The following is a 10,000-nucleotide window of genomic DNA, read 5'->3' on the forward strand; positions in this document are numbered from 1 at the left end:
TTTCTCTAGAAACTCATCAGTCAATCATTGTATTGAGGAATGAAGGCTATACAATGCTTTGAAAGATTTCATACAAAGGTGTACACTACAGTCTTCAAAGACAAAGGACAACTGGCTCTAACAAGGACAGAAAGAGATGTGGAAGACCAGATGTACAACTAAACAAGAGGATAAGTACATCAGAGTCTCTAGTTTGAGAAATAGACGCCTCACATGTCCTCAGCTGACAGCTTCATTGAATTCTACCCGCTCAACACCAGTTTCATGTACAACAGTAAAGAGAAGACTCAGGGGTGCAGGCCTTATGGGAAGAATTGCAAAGAAAAAGCCACTTTTGAAACAGAAAAACATAAAGAAAAGGTTAGAGTGGGCAAAGAAACACAGACATTGGACAACAGATAATTGGAAAAGAGTGTTATGGATCTGAACCCCATTGAGCTTTTGTGGGATCAGCTAGACTGTAAGGTGCGTGAGAAGTGCCCGACAAGACAGCCACATCTATGGCAAGTGCTACAGGAAGTGTGGGGTGAAATGTCACCTGAGTATCTGGACAAACTGACCGCTAGAATAACAAGGATCTGTAAAGCTGTCATTGCTGCACGTGGAGGATTTTTTGATGAGAACTCTTTGAAGTAGTTTAAGAAGTTCTGAACATGTTTTTCAAATTGTAACAGTAATTTTTCACATTATTAATGTCCTGACTATAAACTGTGATCAGTTCAATGCCACTTTGGTGAATAAAATGACCAATTTCTTTCCATAAGAGCAAAATCTGTACATTATTCCAAAACTTTGGCTGCCAGTGTGTGTCTGTGTCATATTTCACTCCAAAACGTAGCAAAAAAAAAAAAAAAAAAAAAAAATAATATATATATATATATATATATATATATATATATATATATATATATATATATATATATATATATATATTGCTTAAAGTTAATTAAGCTTATTTTTATTTTTTAGGAAAATTAAGAACGAGATTCCTTTGCATTAAAATGTGCTTCATTGTCATGAAAATAATGTCACAATGCAACAATTCTTTATGCTCATAATTTAACTTTAATTCTTTTCATCAAAATATAATTTCTATATTTTTTTATGTAATTTATTATTAATATATCAATAATCATAATTTATAAATAATACATTTATAATTAATATATTTTTTTCTTTTGATTTTGCACTCCAAAAAATATTTTAGCCTATTTCTTATATTTTAATTTCATTACAAAATTCCATAAAATTGTATTGTGTAATGTTTAACAAAATATGAATTTAATACAATTTAATAATATTTAATTACTAATTTAATTAAGATATTATTAAAGTAATTAAACTTAAAATATTTATTTTATTTTATTTGATTAGAGATTACTCAATTCAGTTTGATGAAAGTTTGTTATTAAATTGAAATGTATAAATAATAAACTAATTTTTTTGAGTGATGGTGTAAAATATACCCTGGACATGATCATGGCAGCTTCATGACATTCACCCAAATTATATTTATATTCTTTTGTTTTTTCTTTCAGATTGTGATTCCAGTTTCCTCTGTGACAGTCATCAAGAAAACAAAAACTGCCATCTTGGTGCCAAATGCGCTGGTTATTTCGACAGCACACGAGCGGGTGAAGCACATTTCACTGTCATGTGAATCAGCATGTGAATGTGACAGTGGAAAATGTTTTTCTAATCACTGTTTGTGATTTACAGCATGTGTTTGTCTCATTTCTGTCTCGAGACACCACATACAAGGTTTTGATGTCAGTTTGCCCTCACTTGGTTGTAAGTCATTATAGTGCACACATTTAATTCAGTTAGTTTTCAATGTGATAGTTTGTGATACAGTAAATGATTACAGGAGGAATGTCCTGGGATCAGTCAGATTCCATCACAGAGCAGCACGAGAGGACACCAGACATCTCTCCCCACAGTAAGAACAGAGTATTTCATAAATAATTGATCATTTTCTGCTCAGATACTCACACACTGTGTTTGTGCAGGATCTCGCAGTGGATCTGTCCGATTTAGATGCTCCAGTCAGACAGACGGATCAACACATGGACGACAGCAGCAGCTCCGACTGTCCAGAGTCTCCAGATTTTGAGAAAAACCCCAGTGTGTGTTTGAGGGTTTAAACATCATGTGTTCATCAGAGGAGGAATGAATGAGTGAATCGCATGAAACCTGTCTAGAACATGTCTGGCTCATATTTCACCATTAATTAAAAGAAATAAATGATGCTTCGCATTCAGGCAATTTAGCCTATTTTTAGGACTATTAAGATCTTTTGCAATGTGACATTATTTGAATGGCAATTAAGCACATTTAACCCCTAAATTCTCATGAATGTAAATAAATGTCATTATCATTATTGTAATGACATATATAATAAATTGTAAAGTATTTATGCAGCATGCTAGTGTTTAACGGACTTCCTTATTTTTATTACAATAAGGAAAAGTGTTGTATTACAGTGATGCGACCTGGACATGTTTTCATGGGATTCACCCATATGGTGGTGAATTATCGTAAGCCCTTTCAACAGTTAGCCATGTGCAGCATATAGCTTATTTTTCGTTAGCAAATAAGGCTAATTCTTAACATCAGCAATGCTGATTTTTTAATGGTAAAAACATTTTTTAAATAATAAATGTCATCTTTACTCATTCAAAATGGAATTAAAACTAGTAAAAAACATAATTATTGAATATCTGTATCTGCCTTTTCACTAATAGAATTAGATTTTATGTATCATTAAATTGAAGACTAACTTAATAAAAAACGGTCTTACTAGTAACAGTAGCATTACAGATATTTATCAACACTAGTGGAAACCAAATTACACATCAGAAATTGGCATTTTTACTAGTTGTGTTTCAGTTGTTGATATGAAGAATGGATGAACAATTGCACTAGTAACAATGTAATTATTGATATCAAATACTTTCATTTTCACTGGTAAGAAACGCATAGCAGATAAGTGAAATGGGAATTTCAACTAGAAACAAATGAATTATAGATATGTGTTATTGTGTTTTGAACAGGAGAAAAGGACAGATCAATATAAAAATGTAACAGTGACAAAAATATCATGAGTGTGTACTTCTGCAGGTAATACACTTTTTAGTTGTGCAAATCACTGATCATTTTCACTAGTAGTCATTCCACTGCTGATCTCAAGAATTAGCATTTTAAATAGTGGAAATTAAATGGTAGATGTCTATAATATATCTATAATCATATACTGCACTTGAGTAGAAGTCAGTTTGGATTGCCATAGGTGAAGGTTATGATCTGTATTCAACAGCAGAACATTTTCAGATTTAATCTGGATTTCTGCCTCAACATCTCAGTGTAATTGTTTTTCCCAGAATTCCCCAAACGTCTGCAAACATTCACTGACAAATCTAAACGAGACACTGAACTGGATTCTCACCCACAACAGCAAAGAGATACTACAAAAAACCTGCAATACAATGGTGAAAACTTTTTACATTAACACGTGCACTATACTGTATTTTCAGTACCCTGTGGACTTTTAGGTAAAATATAGATTTTTTTGAGGAGTGCTTTATTTTCTTCAGGGTCTTCAGAGGTGGAGTTCATGAAAACACTGAGACCGGTTTCACTCTCATTGAACACTCTTGTGTTGGTCTATCTGTGTCTGTGAGTCATATTCACATACATCTGAATTCACGCTCTTCAGCATGGCTATTTTCATAATCAGACTGATTTTGTTCTGTCAGCATCTGTATCCTGATGTTGTCGTCGTGTTACATGGCGTTTAAGATCGTATCTCTGGAGGAACACCTGACATCCCTCATCTCCATGGAGTTTCCTCATAAAGGGTAATGACTTTATTATCATTTATGTATTAGAAATGTAATTATTTTATTAATGGCTGCATCTCTTGATTTCATAAGTCAAAACATAACCGCATGAAATGCACCAGAGAACGGACAGAATTCACACTTTTTTATCCATTCAATTTTCCATTCAAAATGGCCTTTGACACTGGCATAAAAAAACGTAAACAGACATACAGATTAAGTCAACACACATCGTTTCAAAGCAGCTTTACAGAAAATGACAGAAAATGAAGCTGTAATGTCTTTATTCTGCGAATGAAGCTTAGACTTTAAAATGACAAAATAATATGAAAACATCATGAATAAAAGATAACTACACTAAAAGTAGCAACCTAAAAACTGTGCTTCATGTGGAAACATCTAAACTAACTGATTTGATTCAAGTCAAAAATACTATTTAACATCACTGAATCAACCTGTATACATTAGGTTACACCAACAAAATTCATTTTAAGGGTTAGAGCAAGTACAAATTTATCCTTAACGTAATAATCGCAGGTTTTCACTTTTTGCAGTGTATTTAAAGGAATATTCCGGGTTCAGTACAAGTTAATCTCAATCGACAGCATTTGTGTCATAATGTTGATTATCATATAAAATTAATTTCGACTCGTCCCTCCTTTTCTTTAATAAAAGCACAAATGTGTGTTCCAGTGAGACACTTACAATGGAAGTCAATGGGAACAATCTGTAAACATTAAAATACTCACTGTTTCAAAAGTATAGACACAAGACATAAACAATATGTGTGTTAACATGATTTTACTGTCATAAAATCACTTACTAACCACATCTGTGATGAGGAAGTTCAAGCTGCCACAGGTGCTGCTGATACAGTTCTACTCAGCAGTCATTGAGTCTGTCCTCTGCACTTCAGTAACTGTCTGGTTTGGTTCAGCTACGAAATCAGACATCAGAAGACTACAAAGGACAGTTCGGACTGCTGAGAGGATTATTGGTTGCCCCCTGCCCCCCCTTCAAGAACTATACACTTCCAGAGTGAGGAAAAGGGCTGGAAAAATCACTGTGGCAAACAAGCCTATTGTTCATCGAGAAAGGAGGAAGCTAGAACCGGATTCACAATTAACAAGACTTTATAACATAAAACACTGAACTGGAACATAACAACAGACGTCGAGGACACACACACACACACACACACACAGCTCCGAGTGTGTCTCTCTCTCAATGCATCCCCGGCTCCTCCTCTTATCTCTCTGACGCTGTTTGGGCTACTCATCGCCAGGCGTGCACCCTCACGGCCTGGCCATGCCCTCCTCCTCGTCACATACCCCCACTGCCCAATTCAGGCCGGGGAAAGTTCTGGACTGACTTACTACCCCCCCCCCCCCCCACGAAGAGGAGGAGTTGCCCCTTCGGCTATGTCCTCACTGGCTGGTTTTCCCCACCTCCTGGGTACCTGGGTAGGATGAGGTGAGAGGAAAAGAGGGCGGGAGAGACAGTGAGAGAGGGAGAGAGAGGGAGAAAAGAAAAAAACTCTGGTTCCCGACCACACCGCCATTCAGTCCTCTGCCAGCTGGGCAGCGGTCCTCCGCGATGCCGGGCGATGGCACTGGACATCAGCGGCTGCGCCACCTCCCGGCAGATGGCGTTGAGCTCCTCTGCTCCCTGGTGGATGGTAGCAGCTCCTCCGCCCTCTAGCGACCGGCAGTGGCTTCTCGACTTCCTGGCGGATGGCAGCGGGCTCCTCTGTCTTCAGGAAAACCGCTCCAGTACCACCGTATCATACCTCCTCGGCGTCGTGATCCTCCGTCAGCGGTGAGGGCTCTCTGACAGTGCGTCTTCCTCCATTTATGGGTTTCGGCACCATTGTGGCAGACAAGCCTCTTGTTCATCGGGAAAGGAGGAAGCAGGGACTGAATTCACAATTAACAAGATGTAATAATTAAAGATGGCAAAGTAGGAAGCTGGGACCGGCTTGATCAACACGTAGACATTTAATAAACACTTTTCAGTGTGTAACAAAACAAGTCTATTTATATTTGACCAACACATCCTACCTCTTCTGCCATACATTCCCTTGCAACTGTATATAACACATTTGTAAATATATATATATATTGTCTTATTGTGTATTTCTATATATACTTATATTTTCTATTCGCTTTTAATTTTTATTCTATTTTTTTTTATTTTTTATTATTATCTCTGTTTTGTTGTTATATTGTTTGTACACTGAAAGACAAATTCCTTATATGTGTAAGCATACTTGGCAATAAAGCTCAGAATTCTGATTCTGATTCTGATTCTGATCTGTGTAAAGTTATAGCCAATTTTACAACTTTGTTGCCAAGACGACATAACACTGTACATCCTAAAACAACCATAAAAATGCCGATTTAAACAACTTTACAGCTCATTAATATACAAGTTTTAACTGAATCAGTTGTACAACACAATTGTAAGTGTATACAATTATAAACTTCAGATTAAACCCTCCAAAAATTGGCCCCATTGACTTCCATTGTAAGTGTTTCACTGGAACACACATTTGTGCTTTTTTAAAGAAAAGGAGGAACGAGTTGAAATTAATTTTTGTGGTAATCAACATTATGACACAAATGCTGTTGATTGAACTGAACTTTTATTGAACCCGGAATATTCCTTTAAAAATATACAGATACAGATGTTTGAATTAATATGTTGTTACAGTGTTTATAACAATTATTTCTCAATGTGTACATGTGTTTATTATGCAGAGATGAATATGAAAGCTTGTACACTGGATCTCCAGCAGAGATCTGCTCGGTGCTCTCTGCAAGTCTCGTGAAGTTGGAAAAGGTTTGTGAGTGACGTGTGTGTGTGTGTGTTTGCGTGAGTGTGTGTGTGTGTGTGTGTTTGCGTGAGTGTGTGTGTGTGTGTGTGAGTGTGTGTGTGTGTGAGTGTGTGTGTGTGTGTGTGTGAGTGTGTGTGTTTGCGTGAGTGTGTGTATGTGTGTGTGTTTGCATGAGTGTGTGTGTGTGTGTTTGCGTGAGTGTGTGTGTGAGTGTGTGTGTGTGAGTGTGTGTATATGTGTGTGTTTGCGTGAGTGTGTGTGTGAGTGTATGTGTGAGTGTGTGTATATGTGTGTTTGCGTGTGTGTGTCTGTGTGAGTGTGTGTGTGAGAGAGAGAGAGTGTGTAGTGTGTGTGTGTGCGTGTGCGTGTGTGTGTGAGTGTCTGTGTGAGTGTGTGTGTGTGTGAGTGTGTAGTGTGTGTGTGAGTGTGTGTGTGTGTGTGAGAGAGAGAGTGTGTAGTGTGTGTGTGAGTGTGTGTGTGAGTGTGTGTGTGCGTGTGTGTGAGAGTATGTAGTGTGTGTGTGTGTGTGTGTGTGTGTGTGTGTGAGTGTGTGTGTGTGTGTGTGTGTGTGAGAGTATGTAGTGTGTGTGTGCGTGTGTGTGTGAGTGGGTGTGCGTGTGTGTGTGAGTGTGTGTGTGTGTGTGTGAGAGTGTGTAGTGTGTGTGTGTCTGTACAACACTGATCAACACAAACACACCTGAAAGACTTTGAATGTGAAGGATATGACAGTTTGCTTTTCTTAAAAAACAACAACACATTTATAGGAAGTGATCTATTTGCACCAGGATGAAAGATAAACTTGCCACAGCACAGAAACAATCTTTGGTTTTGTTTAAAAGCTTGGTTTACTTGGATTCAAACTTCCAGAAAATGACCAAAGTATTCCAGTAGATAAAATAACACATTAACAGTTAAACCATTAAAGGTGTTCGTTTCATGAAAAGCTCATCGTAGAACAAAATAATGATTATTGACAGTCAGGAAATCCTGTGACAGTGTGAAATTGAGAAATATGTTCTTCTAGATCCACAGAAGTCTGCAGAAACTGCTGGAATCTGTATCGGACGAGTGATGGATAATTCTGCTGTCATGAGTGATGTCAAGGAGGATGAAGGTATCTTCCGCTGATATAAAAAACATTCCAATATTCATCACGATTTGTCACAATCTGAATTTGCTCTTTGTGATTCAGTTCAAGATGTTTGAACTAAGTAATGTAAAAAACATTCTTCAAACTCTCACCTCATGTACAACACACAGATGACTGTTTTAAACCACCATTAGAAGTTTGTTATTTACAGCCTGTTTACTCTGTGATTTAGACAATCATAACATGATCATTAGATGCTTCAGTGTGTTTATACTGCGGTCTCTGATGTTTATAATATCGAGTTTTTAAATGAGTGTATAAGATGTATGTTAGCATGAAATAATGAAACTGGATTGATTGAATTGGATATATTTTATTTGACATATTGTATAGTTAACACTCACATTAGATATGTGAGATAAGAATGAAAAACTGAGTATTAGTGTCCTTTGAAATGATTGATAAACACATGTATATATGTGTATATATATATAAATGCTCCAGTGTGTTTTCTAGTGGGAGATGCAGATGCTGGTGGGCCAGAACCGGTCCTAATGATGTGTGTGACTCTTGTGATGTACATGAAGCACGTCCCATTTGTTTCCCCGAAAAACATTTAAACAACCTGCAGAGTTTTAGAAAGTAATCAGATAGAACAGAACAGTGATGTGTGTGTGTGTGTGTGTGTGTGTGTGTGTGTGTGTGTGTGTGTGTGTGTGTGTGTGTGTGTGTGTGTGTGGAAAACCAATATGAACCAAGACAAACTTCTGTCATGAAGATCTTCACTGAGCACTTACATTTAATTGTCATATAAGAACGAAATATATTTTCTTAATCTTCTGCGCTCTGAAACACAATGTTCTTTTGAGTGTGGTGCTCTGTGAAGGATCTCTTTCAGTTCGACATTGTAAAGAGTCGTTGTGTGAAAGAGAGTGTTGTGTTCGATGCTAATGTGACTGAATGTTATCTCTCGTCTCCACAGAAAACTATTGTTTCTGCCTCAACTGGAATGACTTCGAGTGCTGAGGAGTTTCATGTTTTGTTTTCAGCTTTTAAACATCCTGACAATGTCTGAAAATACATCGATAACACTTTACTATAAGGTTCCATTTGTTAAAGTGAATAACAATGCACAATACTTTTATATCATTTGTTAATCAATGTTCATTTCAAAATTTACTAATACATTTTTAAATTAAAAGTTGTATATGTTAACTTTAGTTAATGCAATATCAACAAACATGAACTAACAATTAGCAAATGTGTTATTATCAATTAATACTATAACCAAGATGAATAAAAGCTGTTTAAAAATATTATCCTTTGTTAGTTTGTAATATCTCATGAATTAATGAATGTTAACAAATGTAACTGTATTATAAAGTGTTTCCAATATATATATATATATATATATATACATGTATATATAATTTATTTACAATATTTACAATATTTTATATATAATTATTAATTGTATATTTTTTTACATAAATTATATATATATATATATATATATATATATATATATATATATATATATATATATATATATAATTCATTTTACTCAACATCACTATTTTATACATATATATAATTTTTTTTTACTCAACATCAATATTTTAGGCTAACATGTATATGAGTGTACTGAAGGAAAGTGAATGTGTTAGTTCCTGAAACTGGACACCATTTCTTCTCAGTTTTTTCACCATTTTAATCCCATTTTGCTCTCACTTGTTCATTTGATATGGTCCTGCAGGGTGGCAAATGAATTTTTAGATGAACAAATATTATATATACTGTAGTTTTAGAATGAGCTCATAGAAACTGCATGTTTAATAGGCTAATTATGAAAGAATTCTATAAAAATAAAAATAAAAATAGTAGGCTATTTTAAATTGTATTAAAATAAATTAAAAAAAAAAAAACATTTAAATGATAAATAACAGTTTTAGATGAATTATAGTCTGTCGCAGGACATTGACGCATCATGTCAACTACCCACATTTTACAATTGAATGTTAAATAGTTAAATAGACCTTTATGAGAGCGGAAATATAGGCTAAAATGTATATAAAGAAAAGAGTCTCGTGAAACAAAACACCTCTGTGTTTCTGTTGTACTGCACGCAATTACGCACTACTCATGACGCACGGGGACGCTCGCGTAAACTTCATTGAAAATACAAGCGAGATCATCTTATTTTTACTCTAATTGTAAATTGTAACAAAAAGCGCA

General features: G+C 35.5%; 1 protein-coding gene across 4 annotated transcripts in view; it reads left to right on the plus strand.

Moving 5' to 3' along the window:
• The window catches only part of LOC127423867 (GRAM domain-containing protein 2B-like), a 15,131-nt gene extending 6,050 nt beyond the window's left edge, over window positions 1–9,081 (plus strand). For all 4 annotated transcript variants that reach the window (XM_051668530.1, XM_051668531.1, XM_051668533.1 and 1 more), the window contains exons 6-15: window positions 1,539–1,634; window positions 1,720–1,791; window positions 1,868–1,939; window positions 2,010–2,124; window positions 3,381–3,488; window positions 3,594–3,675; window positions 3,756–3,857; window positions 6,599–6,680; window positions 7,700–7,789; window positions 8,748–9,081. In XM_051668530.1, the coding sequence (XP_051524490.1) occupies window positions 1,539–1,634; window positions 1,720–1,791; window positions 1,868–1,939; window positions 2,010–2,124; window positions 3,381–3,488; window positions 3,594–3,675; window positions 3,756–3,857; window positions 6,599–6,680; window positions 7,700–7,747 (777 nt within the window). In that variant the 3' untranslated portion in view covers window positions 7,748–7,789; window positions 8,748–9,081. The remainder of the gene's footprint in view (window positions 1–1,538; window positions 1,635–1,719; window positions 1,792–1,867; window positions 1,940–2,009; window positions 2,125–3,380; window positions 3,489–3,593; window positions 3,676–3,755; window positions 3,858–6,598; window positions 6,681–7,699; window positions 7,790–8,747) is intronic.
• Window positions 9,082–10,000: the final 919 nt, after the last annotated feature.

The sequence above is a fragment of the Myxocyprinus asiaticus genome, chromosome 33, assembly GCF_019703515.2.
Source record: "Myxocyprinus asiaticus isolate MX2 ecotype Aquarium Trade chromosome 33, UBuf_Myxa_2, whole genome shotgun sequence".
Lineage (NCBI taxonomy): Eukaryota > Metazoa > Chordata > Actinopteri > Cypriniformes > Catostomidae > Myxocyprinus > Myxocyprinus asiaticus.